Source organism: Mauremys mutica, chromosome 1 (assembly GCF_020497125.1).
Source record: "Mauremys mutica isolate MM-2020 ecotype Southern chromosome 1, ASM2049712v1, whole genome shotgun sequence".
Classification (NCBI taxonomy): Eukaryota; Metazoa; Chordata; order Testudines; family Geoemydidae; genus Mauremys; species Mauremys mutica.
This window is the reverse complement of record NC_059072.1, coordinates 51,503,321-51,519,939: the sequence shown is the minus strand read 5'-3', so window position 1 is coordinate 51,519,939 and position 16,619 is coordinate 51,503,321. Positions and strand designations below refer to the sequence as shown.

Sequence of the window (16,619 nt, the reverse complement as noted above, 5' to 3'; positions counted from 1 at the left end):
GGCTACATCTTTCCTGGAAGCTGTTGCTTTTATCTCGTCCTTTACCTTCCCTCCTCCCACCACAAGCATACATAGCTGAGGGAGGGCCTATCTAGCCCTAGTGCTGCAGCTGCTCCAACCATAATTTCTGTCTGATTGAACTAGGAAGTGCCCCTTCCTCAAGTGATCCTAAGTCCCAACTGCTCATCTCTAGGAAGTTGAAAGTCTGGAGATTTTCTGACCTTGACCACATTCCTTATGCATTGTGCTGTCCTGGATATATTCCCTTTGCTATCCATTGTTAGAATTTGGGGTCCAGTTGTGGCTGATTCTCCCATCACTTGGGCTTCTGATCACCACAAACTGAGGTACTGAATCACTCTGGAGGGTAACTTCACTCTCCTTTGCTTCTGTTTGGAATGGTTTCAGGTCCTTTACGGGTATGTCTGCACTGCAACAGAGAAGTGGGTCTGCAGCACACTTAGACATACCCAATCGAGATACTTGCTAAAAAGGGCTAGCTCATGCCATCGTGGCTGAGTATAATCCCACCTAGAACCTTGAGTACATTCTCCAGCAGTTAGCCAGTACCACTGCCCATGCTACCACAGCTGCACTGCTAATTTTAGTGACATGACTTGATCAAAGGTAACTCAGGTGTGCCCATAAGTGCTGCAATCACACTTCCCAAATGTAAACATGCCCTAAGAGAAAACTCTGAAGTTCTCACCCCCATGGAATAATGAGACCAGAAGACCTACAAGCTAAAGATGGATAAAATGACACTCAGAGTCACAGTAAGTGTCTGGAGTGAGAGATGAGTGAATCTTGTTGAACTCTTCCTGGAGAAGGAAAACAGAATCTTTGTACTCTAGAACCATGTTGTTTCAGGGCTTGTTGCTTAAGGTCTTTCCCTCTGTTTCCAAGTCTCCCTAAAGTCTGTCTGAAGGAGGAGGACTTAAAAAAGATCGCAAATTCTATTTAGTTTTTGGAGAGGTAATATCTATCCTTGGAGTTAGCCAGAGAAAGAGAAGGAGCAGGTTGTCTCGTGACGGCGGCCACCAACTTCCTCTCTATTGCTTCAAACATGTCTGGGGAAAGAGCCTCTCGTGACTCAGGCACCCCTTGGTGCCAACTCACACAGGGCATGCACAGGGTTTCACATATACCCCCTAAGTCGGATATCTGAATGTTAGGTGGCATGTAACCAGCAAGAGCTAGTAGTCCACTGGTCATCATAACTATTGTAGAATGTACGTACATATAATATGTAAGGAATTATCTATCTATACTAAAATTATGTTTTTAAAGTCTTGGAGTTAAGGCAGATCACTAGGAGGTAACATGTCTCAGACATGTTTCTTTCAGGCAGGAGGTAATGGACACCTATCTCCTTGTCCAGGCCGTTGTGTATTGTATGCCGCACAATGTATCCTATTTGCACATTAGCCAGAGCCTATATAAAAGACTGCAAAATCTACAAGAGAGAAAAATCTATAGGAATAAACAATATTCGTATACAGGACACTCCTGTGCTGTAAAGACAAAGGACTGGACTGTTATATCTTGGGGGGCAAAGAAACACACAGCGTCCTTTACCTGGCAGGCAAACTGATAGTGTACATGCCTCATGAAAGGGGGATCACAGCCAACCTGGCTGCAAAGTGGTACAAAGATTTTTGGTGAGCGTTACTTTATATGACATGAGAGCATCCAGTTAACTAAGCCTAGGATCCCAAATGAATGTTATGATTTCATTTCATATGTAACCATTTCATTCCAATACTTCTACTTGGTACTACGCCAGTCTCTTTGCTTTGTTAAGTAAATTTATACTCGATTTCACTCTGAACCTATCAAAGTGCTGTGTGTTGAGGGAAGTGGTATCGGAGGTGGAATTAGTAAGCTGGGGTATTTCTTTGGAAACAGCAGATCTGTGAATTCTGCAAATGTCCAGTGGACCCGAGGCTGGATGCTCCAGGGAGATACTCAGAGGGCTTGAGAGTGGGAGTGTGCCAATTGCTAATTTGTAGTGTGACAGTGTGGGCTGTAGTCTACAGTGGAGTGGTTAGGTTGCCCATGGCAAGTGGAGTTGGGGATCTGACCCATGGCAGACTTCCTCACTCTAAGGGCAGGTGGAAGTGAGGAACCTCACAACCCTGGATTCCCCTCCCTGGGAAGCACCACAACCTCTCTCCTACTTCTCCAGTTTTGGGTTATCAGAATCCAAAACAAAGTGTTTCCCTTCTTCAGGGGAGGAACCACAGTTTTTTGGAAGAAAAATTAGGCTCTGGAGTGCTTTTGAGCTTTATTCTGGTGGATTGTGTGTGTGTGTGGGGGGGAGGGGGGGATGGTGGTTTGTTTTTTTGGCCTTTTGGTTTACTTTTGCCTCTGGTGGAGATGGCTGTCATTAATGGAGACCCAGCCTCTTTTCTTGTCTGATGTTCCCTTTTGTGTCTTAGCCACTTGGTACCACTCCCCATCCAATATGTAATTGGTGAAGTACAAGGGAATATCCCTTAGAGAACCCAGATTTTCCTTCTGGAAAGAAGGGAGTCAGAAAAGATGCCAGATTTTTCAACAATTATGCTCTTAAGGACCTGGGCTAGCATCTTGTAGTTCTTCCCATTATAGGTGAATTGGAATAATGAGTTCAAGAAGAGTCCTAGGTCAGTGAGAACAGCTGGGTTTGCTGAGCCACAGGAGCTAAAGAGTATTGCCCCACAACTCCACAAGCATCTCTGTAGTGATCTCATCTGCTGTGTGTTAGAGCCTCAGAATGTCACCCAACCCCTCAGTCCCTTCCCCTGACTCAGGAAGGTGCTCTGGTTGTGGCTCAGCAATTGTGGCTCAGCTACTCTTCTGTGGCTCCTTGCAGGAAGAGAAGTTCTTAGCTTTGGGCTTTTCCTGGGGCCCTGCTCCACATGACTAATAAATGGAGAGGAGTTTCATAAATGGAGCAGGTGGTTCCAATTAGGTTAAAAAGCCCCAGATGTGTTGGTTTCCTAAGGCAGAGCAGAGAGTAGGGGCTCAATGCTGCCCTCAAAAGCAGGTATAAAAGATAGGATTGCAATGGATAGGGTTGGAATGATGAATTTCCACTTTGATTATCCTGTCAGAGGCACAATGATGTAAACGGCCTGGCCAACATCCCCCACCCCCCAGTTTTGCAGACAAGCCAGAGCTGCCTCTGGTATTTACAGTAAGAGAGGTGCAGGCCAATATTATCAGAATGGTGGAGAGGCCAAGATCCAGAAACCCCTTTCTACAGGAATATTTTTCTCTTCACAAATCGCCATATGATATAGCATCAAAGTGAATTTTTATCTCCCTTAATCTCTCTCATGGAATCAATTCCCAGCATAAGCTATTATCATTACTCCAGTATCTATCTTGTTTGGTGATGGAGCTGGGCACATGGTTCCCACCTAGGCAGTCATCAATGGCTTGATGTGAATTCAGTAACAGCAATGCTTGATGCTAACTAGGATAATGGTGGGGCCAATAGCCTCCCCGCAGAGCTCAAAGACTTCACCTTTAGCTGATCTGATCACCGTCAATCTGGGGAATGAATGTCAAGGTCACTCCTAAATCTCAGTCTTCTACATGTCAGCTGTTGCCAAGCCATCTGACAACCCAGCTGTTTCTGAAATATGTAACACTTTCTTATACTACGTTCTCATTTTGAAGGTTCTTGTGTTTTTCTCTTTCACGTTTCTCGATTTATTTCCTCAGCGTGATTACTCAGCCATATGTTCTCCCTCTCTGCCTCATCTTTCATAAACCTCACGAAGAAATAAATGATCACATCCATTCCTTGATTATTAGCATTTCTCACTGAAATTTAAACTCAGCAAGATGAGGAGAATTAAATCAGGTGAGAAAAATAAGTGAGGGAAAATGTTTGCCTCCTAAATCACAGGAAAGCTTGACAAATGCTCACACACATACACACAGTCATGGGACACCAAGTATTGCTGAATTGAGCCATAATAGGCAGGGACTGTTATAATGAGTTTGTACAGCATCATTGGAGCCTGCAGGCACTGCCACAATACAAATAAGTAACAATAACTGTAATGATAATGGTTTAATTCCTGTCAAGTGTCACCCTTGGGATTATAAACAAAACGTTTAGCTGTTTAGTGATCTTGGTGAAATTAGTTTGGTGGTTTCAGTCCAGCTGCCAGTGATCAGTACTCACATCGGAAAAACTGGCATGTTGTTGGCAGTCTCTTAGGTGCAAGAAATGAATAAGCAAAGAGGTGGCTTCATTACAGTCATTGAGGCACATTGGCAGGGCAGTGGATGGAAGCCTGCACTACGGCTGCTGCACCTCTACCGGTTTTGTGAATTGAGAAGATGAATTTGGGCACTTTTCACAAGCCCTATTTTTTTAAAAATGTTCTTGCAACAGTTTGATTTCCTTTTCGGAACAAGCAGATCTGAATCATTACCAACTTATTATTTTGATAAACAGTTATTTAGATGAAGTTCTGTAATAATTTGCCATTTGCAACTTGGAAAAGAGAGATGGTAATTATTAACAACTGCCTTTCTGTAAACATATTGAAGTGGGCTCCAGGTTATAAAGAGTTGATTAAAATTAATTCTCAACAGTATAAAGGATACCAGTTAGGTCATGTGACAATTAACTGAAAGGATCAGGAGAATTATAAAAATATTTTGTGTCCATCGAATATTGTAAATGGAAAGATTTAAAGGAAATTTTGCATATTTATTATACATAGTTCACAAGTATATTCACTCCTCTCAAATATTAATTATACTGTATTTAAAAATGTCTTACTTGTTAGCAACCAAACGCATCACAGTCCAGTCTTTTGGAAACATCTCAGGTCGTATGAGTATTCGAAACACAGTAAAAATTTGCAGCAGGAAATCCTAGGGAAGGAAGACAGGAAACCTCACTATCCTTTTGTTTAAAATAAAGGAAAAATGAACTCCAAAAATATTTTCATAACCACAATAAAAGCAATTACAGAAAAGAGCAGAACCACAAACACTCTGACATTTGTTTCCAGGAGTACTTTTCCCCCCACACTTTTTTATTTGCTTCCCAAGGAAACATCAATAAATTGTTTACTCACTTTTCCTAAAAATAGGGAAAATGATTTAATGTGTTATTTGAGTGACAATGACATACAGAAGGGAGAAATCTCAAAGATACTCCAAGTTTCCCACACATACATTTCCACAGAGGTGCTCCCATGAGCACTTTGCAAGCCAAAGCAACATTTCCTGAGTATTACAGAGATCTTAATGCCTCCGTGATCATGTCCATTTTTCATCACTCCTAAAATGTGTAAGCGAATCTCCACTGTATGCAACAGGAGGTCAGAAACAGAGGGGACACACTTATAGGACTGGGCAACAGGGATGACTAAGCCAGAGACTTTTAACCCCAGCTGTCTTGCTTTAGGCAGGTCAATTATCCTCTCTGCCTCATTCTTCTCATTTGTAAAAATAGCTAATGTTTGTAAACTGCTTTGAGGATACAAAGCACCACTTCTGAGCTGAGTAATCTCAAATAATTTAAATCAGTGAGATGAGTGAAATTAAACAGCCAAAGTAGTAGTCTTTCAAATCTTTATAAATAAAAAATTCCTGGATAAGGCATTACTTCCAATAGCCCATTATTATTTCGTTTAACATTGTCTGTATTTTTCTAGTAACCAAAGTGAGCATCACATCATGAAAAATGTGATGCGAAGGGTATTATTAGCTGAACAGAATCAATGCAGCACATGACCTTGAAACAACAATATTTGATTCTGCCTATCTCAACTGTATTGAATTAGCTCCCTATATAGATTTGATGCAAATACAAGCTGAGGATATCCAATAGTTCTGAATGCCCAGATGTATCCTTCAAACCCAATATTTACTGAATTGTAGGTGATGGACATTGCCTGATGCTGAGATGGTTCCTGAAAGGGGAGTACAGCACCTAAGGATGACTTTCAAGATGCTAGCGCCCAACAAGCTGGAAGCAGATTACACTGACCAGACTTTTTTCCCCGCAGCAGCATGCTGAAAAAATCCCTGTGCTTATGGTACGAAGGGCATCATTTGTCATGGATGCCAGGCTAGCTGCATTGCTGCCCTGTCTTGGGGTCTCTCTGAATGCACCCCTCAAAGAGGTCAGGCCTTGGGCCGTTAGCTCTCTGAATTTATCCACTCTCAGAGCAGGACACTGGTTAGAGCCTCTTGATACCAATCATATCTAATTCAGCAAGTCCAACTGGGGATGGGTCCTGCCAGGGTTCCTCTTTGGGATTCCGTGATAGCATATGTTTGCAGTGAGACAGAAATGGCTTCTTCAGAACAAAACCTGATTTATTTTGCCCAAAAGATACACAACGCTTAGGGAACTATATTCACAATGACAGAGACCTGCATGCATATTCTCCTCCCTAAGCTTAGCCTCTCTGCATAGAGAGAGAGAGAGATCAAAGTGGTCTGGCTTATTCCTCGTCTCTGAATTGGGAGAAACAGCCTGCACTGCTTGCAGCCTTTTCCCTCTGTCTGTATCTCAGCCCTTGTCTACACTACGAGTTTAGGTTGAATTTAGCAGTGTTAGGTCAATTTAACCCTGCACCCGTCCACACGTCCGAGTCTGTTGTGTTGACTTAAAGGGCTCTTAAAAACGATTTCTGTGCTCCTCCCCGGCGAGGGGTTTAGCACTAAAATCAACCTCACTGGGTCGAATTTGGGGTAATGGGGACACAATTTGACAGTATTGGCCTCTGGGAGCTATCCCAGAGTGCTCCATTCTGACCGCTCTGGACAGCACTCTCAACTCAGAGGCACTGGCCAGGTAGACAGGAAAAGCCTTGGGAACTTTTGAATTTCATTTCCTGTTTGGCTAGCATGACGAGCTAATCAGCACAGGTGACCATGCAGTACCAAAATCGCAAAAGAGCTCCAGCATGGACTGAATGGGAGGTACTGGATCTGATCGCTGTATGGGGAGAAGAATCCATGCAGGCAGAACTCCGTTCCAAAAGACAAAATGCCAATATATAAGCCAAAATCTCCAAGGGCATGATGGACAGAGGCTACAACAGGGACACAGAACAGTGCCGCGTGAAAATTAAGGAGCTCAGGCAAGACTACCAAAAACCAAAGGAGTCAAATGGTCACTCCAGGTCAGAGCCCCATACATGCCGCTTCTATGATGAGCTGCATGCAATTCTAGGAGGGACCTCTACCCCTACCCCATCACTGTCCATGGACACCTGCAAGGGGGGAGTCTCACGCAACAGGGATGAGGATTTTGTGGATGATGAAGATGAGGAGGAGGTTGTTGAGGATAGTGCACAGCAGGCAAGCGGAGAATCCCTTCCCCCCGGCAGCCAGGAACTGTTCATTACCCTGGAGCCAATACCCTCCCAACCCTCCCAAGGCAGGCTCCTGGACCATGAAGCCAGAGAAGGCACCTCTGGTGAGTGTACCTTTGTAAATATAATACAGAGTATAAAAGCAAGCATGTTTAATGATTAATTTGCCCTGAAGACTTGGGATGCATTCGCGGCCAGTATAGCTACTGGAAAAGTCTGTTAACGTGTCTCGGGATGGAGTGGAAATCCTCCAGGGATATGTCCATGAAGCTCTCCTGGAGGTACTCTAAAAGCTTTTGCAGAAGGTTTCTGGTGAGTGCAGCCTTATTCCGTCCTCCATGGTAGGCCACAAGCTAGTAGCAAGTAGTCTGGAATCACTGCAGAACAAGGCATTGCAGCGAATGGGCCCAGGCTTTGGTGGATTCAAGCAACATCCGTTCTTTATCTCTTTGTGTTAGCCTCAGGAGAGTGATATCATTCATGGTCACCTGGTTGAAATACGTGAAATTTGTTTAAGGGGACATTCAGAGGTGTCTATTCCTGCTGGGCTGTTTGCCTTTGGCTGAAAAGAAATCATCCCCGCTGTTAGCCATACGGTAAGGGGAGGCCTGTTCATGCTGAGCTGTTCGCGTTTGGCTGACAGGGATCTTCCCTGATACTAGCCTTGTGGTGGGGTGGGGGTGGTGAAGCGATCATCCCAGAGAATTGGGGTGTGTGTGTGGTGTGCTGCACATTCACCCTAAAACTGCAGGCCCTCCTTTTAAATGGCCAACCCAATGGGCTTTGCTTGGTATGGGAAAGGAGGGTGCTGCTGTTTGAAACCGTTCCCACATGTTATGAATGTTGAAGAAGCTGAAACCCTGTGCCTTACCATGACTGCCTGCAAGCTGAATTCTGTTGTCCAGCTGAGCATTTGTGATGTCTCACACCAAATCAGCAAGCACTCAATATAAGAGGCAAAATGCGACCTTGTACCAAAAGCACATGTGCTATGTAATGTGAATCGCTTGGTTCAGTGAGAAATAGTTTTCCCTTTGTTCTCTAAAATGTATCTTTTTAAATACTACTCTCCCTTTTTTTTTAATCTCCGGCAGCTGCAACTGTTTCTACACTCCCCCTATCATCTCCAGCCCAGAGGCTAGAGCAGACTAGAAGATGAAAAAAATGCACTCACGACGACATGTTCTCAGAGCTAATGCAGTCCTCACGCACTGAAAGAACCCAGCAGAATGTGTGGAGGCAAACAATGGCAGAGTCTAGGAAAGCATTAAATGAATGCGATGAAAGGAGGCAGGATGCAATGCTGAGACTAATGGGGGAGCAAACTGACATGCTCAGGCGTCTGGTGGAGCTGCAGGAAAGGCAGCAGGAGTACAGACCGCCTCTGCAGCCTCTGTATAACCGCTTGCCCTCCTCCCCAAGTTCCATATCGTCCTCACCCAGATGCCCAAGAACGCAGGGAGTCGGGAGGGAAGAGGAGGCTATGGGCACCCAGGCACTCCACCCCAGAGGATTGCCTAAGCAACAGAAGGCTCTCATACAATAAGTTTTGAACTGTAGTGTGGCCTTGTCCTTCCCTTCTCCCCTCATCCACCATCGCACCTGGTGCTTCCCTCCTCACCCACCCCTCCCGAGCTAACTTGTGAGTTTTCCCCCTATTTGTGTTGAATTAATAACGAATGCACGATTTTGAAACAATAATGACTTTATTGCCTCTGAAAGTGGTGATTGAAGTGGGGAGGTGGGTCGGCTTACAGGGAAGTAGAGTCAACCAAGGGGGCGTGTTTTCATAGAATCATAGAATCTCAGGGTTGGAAGGGACCTCAGGAGGTCATCTAGTCCAACCCCCTGCTCAAAGCAGGACCAAACCCAACTAAATCATCCCAGCCAGGGCTTTGTCAAGCCTGACCTTAAAAACCTCTAAGGAAGGAGATTCCACCACCTCCCTAGGTAACCCATTCCAGTTCTTCACCACCCTACTAGTGAAAAAGTTTTTCCTAATATCCAACCTAAACCTCCCCCTCTGCAACTTGAGACCATTACTCCTTGTTCTGTCATCTTCTACCACTGAGAACAGTCTAGATCCATCCTCTTTGGAACCCCCTTTCAGGTAGCTGAAAGCAGCTATCAAATCCCCCCTCATTCTTCTCTTCTGCAGGCTAAACAATCCCAGTTCCCTCAGCCTCTCCTCATAAGTCATGTGCTCCAGCCCCCTAATCATTTTTGTTGCCCTCCGCTGGACTCTCTCCAATTTATCCACATCCTTCTTGTAGTGTGGGGCCCAAAACTGGACACAGTACTCCAGATGAGGCCTCACCAGTGCTGAGTAGAGGGGAATGATCACATCCCTTGATCTGCTGGAAATGCCCCTACTTATACAACCCAAAATGCCATTAGCCTTCTTGGCAACAAGGGCACACTGTTGACTCATATTCAGCTTTTCGTCCACCGTAACCCCTAGGTCCTTTTCTGCAGAACTGCTGCCCAGCCATTCGGTCCCTAGTCTGTAGCAGTGCATGGGATTCTTCCGTCCTAAGTGCAGGACTCTGCACTTGTCCTTGTTGAACCTCATCATATTTCTTTTGGCCCAATCCTCTAATTTGTCTAGTTTTCATCAAGGAGAAACAAATGGAACTGCCACACAGTAGCCTGGCCAGTCATGAAACTGGTTTTCAAAGCCTCTCTGATGCGCAGCGCACCCTGCTGTGCTCTTCTAATCGCCCTGGTGTCTGGCTGCTCAAAACTGGCTGCCAGGTGATTTGTCTCAACCTCCCACCCCACCATAAATGTCTCCCCCTTACTCTCACAGATATTGTGGAGGACACAGCAAGCAGCAATAACAATGGGAATATTGGTTTTGCTGAGGTCTAACTTAGTCAGTAAACTGCGCCAGCGAGCTTTTAAACATCCAAATTCACATTTACCACCATTCTGCACTTGCTCAGCCTATAGTTGAACTGCTCCTTACTACTGTCCAGAGTGCCTGTGTATGGCTTCATGAACCATGGCATTAAGGGGTAGGCTGGGTCCCCAAGGAGAACCAGAGGCATTTCAACATCCCCAACAGTAATTTTCTGGTCTGGGAAGTAAGTCCCTTCCTGCAGCTGTTCAAACAGATCAGAGTTCCTGAAGACACGAGCGTCATGCACCTTTCCTGGCCATCCCACATTGATGTCGGTCAACTGTCCCTTGTGATACACAAGTGCTTACAGCACCATTGAAAAGTACCCCTTGCGGTTTACGTACTGGCTGCCAGGATGGTCTGGTCCCAAGATAGGGATATGCGTTCCGTCTATTGTCCCACCACAGTTAGGGAACCCTATTGCAGCAAAGCCATCCACTATGACCTGCACATTTCCCAGAGTCACTACCCTTGATAGCAGCAGCTCAGTGATTGCGTTGGCTACTTGGATCACAGCAGCCCCCACAGTAGATTTACCCACTCCAAACTGATTCCCGACTGAACGGTAGCAATCTGGCACTGCAAGCTTCCAGAGGGCTATCACCACTCACTTCTCAACTGTGAGGGCTGCTCTCGTCTTAGATTCTTGTGCTTCAGGACAGGGGAAAGCAAGTCACAAAGTTCCATGAAAGTGCCCTTACTCACGCAAACGTTTCACAGCCACTGGGAATCATCCCAGACCTGCAACACTATGCGGTCCCACCAGTCTATGCTTGTTTCCCGGGCCCAGAATCAGCGTTCCTTGGCAGGAACCTGCCCCATTACCACCACAATATCCAAATTGCTAGGGCCCGTGCTTTGAGAGAAGTCTGTGTCCATGTCCTCATCACTATCGTGATCGCGCTGTCATTGCCTCCTCACCTGCTTTTGCAGGTTCTGCACATGCTGCAGGATAATGCGCGAGGTGTTTACAATGCTCACAGGAGCAGTGGTGAGCTGAGCGGGCTCCATGCTTGCTGTGGTATGGCGTCTGCAGGAGAGCAGAGTTGCAGTGGAAGCAGTGGATGACGACGGATGCCACGAGAATAGATATTTATACAGAGCGACAAGAGCACCTGCGAGGTGGATTCATAGCACCAGGAGAGCAGAGTTGCAGCAGAAGCGGTGGATGACGACGTATGCCACCAGAATAGATATTTATACAGAACGACGAGAGGACCTGCGAGGTGGATTCCTGGCACCAGGAGAGCAGTGGATGATGACGGTTAGCAGCCCTACTGCACCGTCTGCTGACAGCAGCACCCAGGACACAACAGCAGCAGTGACGGTGAGCTGAGCAGGCTTCATGCTTGCCGTGGCATGGCGTCTGCATGGAAAAAAGGCGTGAAACGATTGTCTGCCATTGCTTTCACGGAGGGAGGGGCGACTGACGACATAAACCCAAAACCACCCATGACAATGTTTTTGTCCCATCAGGCATTGGGAGCTTAACCCAGAATTCCAATGGGCGGCGGAGACTGTGGGAACTGTGGGATAGCTACCCACAGTGCACTGCTCCATAAGTCGATGCTAGCCATGGTAGTGAGGATGCACTCCGACTGAATGTGCTTAGTGGGGACATAAGCAATCGACTGTATAAAATTGATTTCTAAAAATCGACTTTTATAAAATCGACCTAATTTCGTAGTGTAGATGTACCCTCAGTCAGACTGGCAGCCTTTTCACTGATACATCCTGGCCAGTCTCTCAGATCATCCAAAAATTCCATCCTTCTTCTAGGGGAAAAGGAGCTAGGTCTTTGAGGAGCTAGGTTTCCTGATGCCAGGCTTAGCCTTGGGAAGAATAAAGATGGATTGAGCAGCTAGGTGAATTTTCCCACCAATTGATGGCCCAGCCATTCTTATCTTAATTTCTTTGAAGCTGTGTATGTGAGGCTGATTTATCCCTTTCACTGTTTTACTTTCCCGTCAGCTTCTGTAACAACCTCTTTACAGCCTTCTTTGATATAGCTCTCTGTATTCAGTCATACAGCATGAAAAACAGAGTCACACGTAATATTCATAAAACATAATATAGATGTTTTCCTAGTTTGTCACACCATTTCTGGTCAAAATTTGTTCAATGCAGTTTTTCCTCTCTAAATATGATTAAGTTAACAACAAAAATCCCACCCTAAAAACAAACAAACAAATAAAAAACAAAACAAAAAAGTCACACAAGCCTTGGATTTCAAGGGGTCTTAAAATAACTAGAAGCAGCAAAGAATCCTGTGGCACCTTATAGACTAACAGGATTCTTTGCTGCTTCTACAGAACCAGACTAACACGGCTACCCCTCTGATACTTAAAATAACTATACATTTAGATACCTTGATTACAATCTGGGTAAACTACACCAGAACAATTATTTTCTAAATTGTGTAATTTTAACAGAATAAATAAGAATATTGCAAAACTGTTTCATAAACCCAGTGACAAATTATATTAAAACAAAACATGCATTTGAGGTGCCCGATACAGTAATTAAAGTTGTATAGAAATTTGCAGTTGTGATTTTATACAAATGCAATTATTTTGTATTTTTTATACACACACACATACACAAACGTATGAATTTAAGGTTGTGAATTTGCAGCTGTGATTTTTATATATGTAAAGCACAATTGCAAATGTCCAAACAACCTTAATTATGGGGCACCTTAAAAATATATATATAGCTTTGAATTATTCTGGCTCTATATAAGTGGGAGAAAGGTGAAGCAAGGGGAGAGGAGTAGGAGGAAAGAAACATTTTCCAAAACATTTTCGAAAACTGAGCTTTTGTAATATTTGCTGATAGGCTATAATGTCTTCAAGAGAGCAAATAATCCATAGATAATTTTTAGTTTATTTTATTTCTTAGAAATCATACAGTGTTTGGTTTTTAGTTTTTGTTTAGGTTTTTTTATTTTGGTAACACATTTACCCAAGGATCCATTACAGCTTTGTGAGAAAATGCACATGTACATGTATAAATTTAGTTACAGTTCAATTATTGGTGTTTTACTGTCTGGGGTATTAGTTTGCTAGAATCCATCCATATATCAGCACTACTCCTCCGCAAATACTAAGTGCCAAGCAGTTTAACTCTATAATCACTTTAAAATAAATTCCATAGCACATTTTTTGTCAGAATTATGCCTCCAGGTGGCATAGGATAGAATTGCTCATTTCTGTTTCATGGTCCCTATATTCCAAAATCCTCATGAGGCATTACTAACTGGTACTACTCGCTGCAAATCAATTTAATAATCTGAAATTCCAAATACACTTGCTTTTCCATAAGCTATTGTCTCACACAGCTGTACCAGCCTCAATGAACCATCATAATGATTCAGGAACAGATTTTAACATTTAAAAAGCATTTCAGCTGGCAGTATAACTGCAGTAACGTTTGGTTGGTTGGAGTATAGTTATAATTAATGTCTCGTATATCTCAGATTTTAACTGGCAGCATGGGAGTAGTTTCTCCTTTTTCTATGCTCCAGGCAACCAAACACGGTCTCTTAATAATCCTAACTGAAATTTATATAAAAACTCTTCCATATTTTACTGCAAGATTCAAGCCACTTCACAAATGTGACATTTTGTGCTATTTCTTCCAGCAGCAATATTCTTTTGTGCCAACAAATGGAATATGTGTACTGTTGTGATTCAATGCAAGGCACAGCCTTTTGAAATAGTGAAGGTTGTTTGTTGGTTTCTTCCACAAGTGCCTTTGAGCTTTCGTTCATATAGTCTTCTTACATGGAAGAAACTGCCCCAAACTAGGGAAGCACAGCACTCAAAGCCTACAGGCTAAGGGGGGTAAATTGGCTTTAAACCACTTTTGCACCCTTCCAACCATCGGCTGCTCTAGGGGCTAGAGCGTGGCTGTCCCATAGGTAGGGTGACCAGATAGCAAGTGTAAAAAATTGGGACAGGGGGTGGGGGATCATAGGTGCCTATATAAGAAAAAGCCCCCAAAATCGGGATTGTCCCTATAAAATTGGGACATCTGGTCACCCTACCTATATGTCACAATACTACATCCTGCATCCCTATCCTTGACGTGCCACTCCTTCCCCCAGTCCAGCCCTCTGCACTTGGGCTTGTGATGGGGTACTTGGAAGGCAGTCTGAGAACTGTCTTCCACAGTGCCTGTGCTGGGGAGATTCCTCCCCAGATTGTAATTGGGACTTTTAAGACCCCTTTATACCACTCCAGCCCTCTTACCTATTGTGTGAGGGACCAGAGCAAGGATGAAGATCTTACCCGTAGTCTGTAAAATTACTATCCTGTCCTCCTTCAAATCTCTCCTGCAGACCCACTCTGTCACTTTGTCCATTGTAAACTATGAATTGATAAAAAGCAACAAAGAGTCCTGTGGCACCTTATAGACTAACAAATGTATTGGAGCAAAAGCTTTCGTGGGTGAATACATGCATCTGACAAAGTGGGTATTCACCCACGAAAGCTCATGCTCCAATACATTTGTTAGTCTATAAGGTGCCACAGGACTCTTTGTTGCTTTTTACAGATCCAGACTAACACGGCTACCCCTCTGATACGATGAATTGACAAACGTTAGATAGATGGACAGCAGGGACTTCTGATCTGTGCTCATAGCTGGCTTTTGTTAGTGCTCATATTGCTGTTTCCTATTCCTCCTTCTCCTCCTCTTTCCCACTCCTTTTCAGTTTTTGTAATTCCCACTGTTCCATTTCATCTTAAATTAGATGAGAGCTCTTTGGGGCAGGGACTGTCCTTCCACAATAGTGCTCTGAACCTGACTGGTGCACCTACGCATTATTATAAAATATATACATTAAAAGTTATATAAAATTAGTTTGTAATTTGTAGTTCCCCCAAAAAAAGAAAGAAAGCAGTAGCTCTGCTAGTATAAAATTATACTGAAACTTAAACAAAAAGACATACATAATCTTAATTATATATACTTGAAAGTGATGCTGCCAAATGAAATTGCATCAGTTTCAAAAACGGAGTAAAATGGAGTTTCAAGTGCTATATTTCTGTCCCTGAATTCTTGGTCATTTTCTTGTCATTTTACAGCCTCATTTCCTTTCAAAATATTTTTTTTCCCTTTTCCCTATTGCAAGGTGAAAGAACCACAAACAACTTGGAGCACTGACTAAAATGAAACAGTAACTATATTCAAAGCACTGTCAAATATACAAACTAAACCAAAGAAAGGTAGGAAATATTTGTCTATATACACATCTCTTTCAGTTACAACAATCTGAGGTATTACTTGTAGCTGTATTAGATAAAAAATGATTAGATACAAATGTTACTTTTAAATTGATGGTTTCCTTTAAATTATCTTGGGTGTTATGTAGTAATTAATGAACTGTGCAGAGTCTTTAGTAGAGTTAGGTGAATACTGTAAACAAAATTACCATTAAAAATGAAATTCCAAATTCCACTTTGATAGTACCTGCAACACTTTTAGTTCCCTTTTCACAAGTGCCCACATATGTGAATTTTTGTTTGCACAAGCATTTTTGAAAAGAGAAAATGTCATAAATATTGTGCAAACATATTCATGCAAATGTTCATACTGCAAGTGTTCATATGGTCACCTTGGAAATCAGTAGTTTAGGTGACCAATCATTCAGCACAAATAACAAATTACTAAGACAGAATACTCAAAGCAATATTCACAGTGAGAGCAATATAAAGTCTGGAATAGGTTTACATAAGCCATTTATAAACTCCCAATCCCTCTAGGTTTTCAAATTGCCTTAGAAGAGCACACTGCTCAAATACCTGGCCAAGGTGCCAATGAATTGGTACCATAATGCAATCATCTGATGTCTACTATCATTGATATCCGGGCCAAGCCACCCACTCCCCACAAAATACATCAGAGTATCTGTATAAGTCTCCAGCTGTTATGAGAGAACTGGACTTGACGTAACCCGCATCCATCTTGTGCACTTACCCACCATAAACTGGAAGTGAGGACATCACGTAGCAAGAAAGAATTTGGCTTTGCTTAGGCAGACAAAGACATCTGCACAGCTGCAGTGTTATTAACAAAGATAGCTGACCTTGGTCTGGGTGCCTGTGTTTGCAAATTTCTTGCGAGCTGTTTTGCTGATAAATAAAAATGATGAGTTTTTTGCTGCTGTTAGGGAAATTATTAGCTTATTACAAGTTATTTTGAGTTATATACTTTGTCTGGAGAAACCTATAAAGAGTTTAGTTAGTGTGTGCACTTTGGAGAAGCCTCAGAGAAGCTTAGATTTCTATGAGCAAGATGACACTGACATTTATCTCCCTAGCAGCGAGGAAGAAGGCTGGCCACTGGAAACTTGCTGCTGTCACTCAACA

The 16,619-nt window shown here is 43.3% G+C and overlaps 1 protein-coding gene across 3 annotated transcripts in view; it reads right to left on the bottom strand.

Moving 5' to 3' along the window:
• DOCK4 (dedicator of cytokinesis 4) overlaps nucleotides 1-16,619 on the bottom strand; it is a 428,604-nt gene that overhangs the window by 93,706 nt on the left and 318,279 nt on the right. For all 3 annotated transcript variants that reach the window (XM_045031826.1, XM_045031832.1, XM_045031842.1), the window contains one exon: nucleotides 4,790-4,884. In XM_045031826.1, the coding sequence (XP_044887761.1) occupies nucleotides 4,790-4,884 (95 nt within the window). The remainder of the gene's footprint in view (nucleotides 1-4,789; nucleotides 4,885-16,619) is intronic.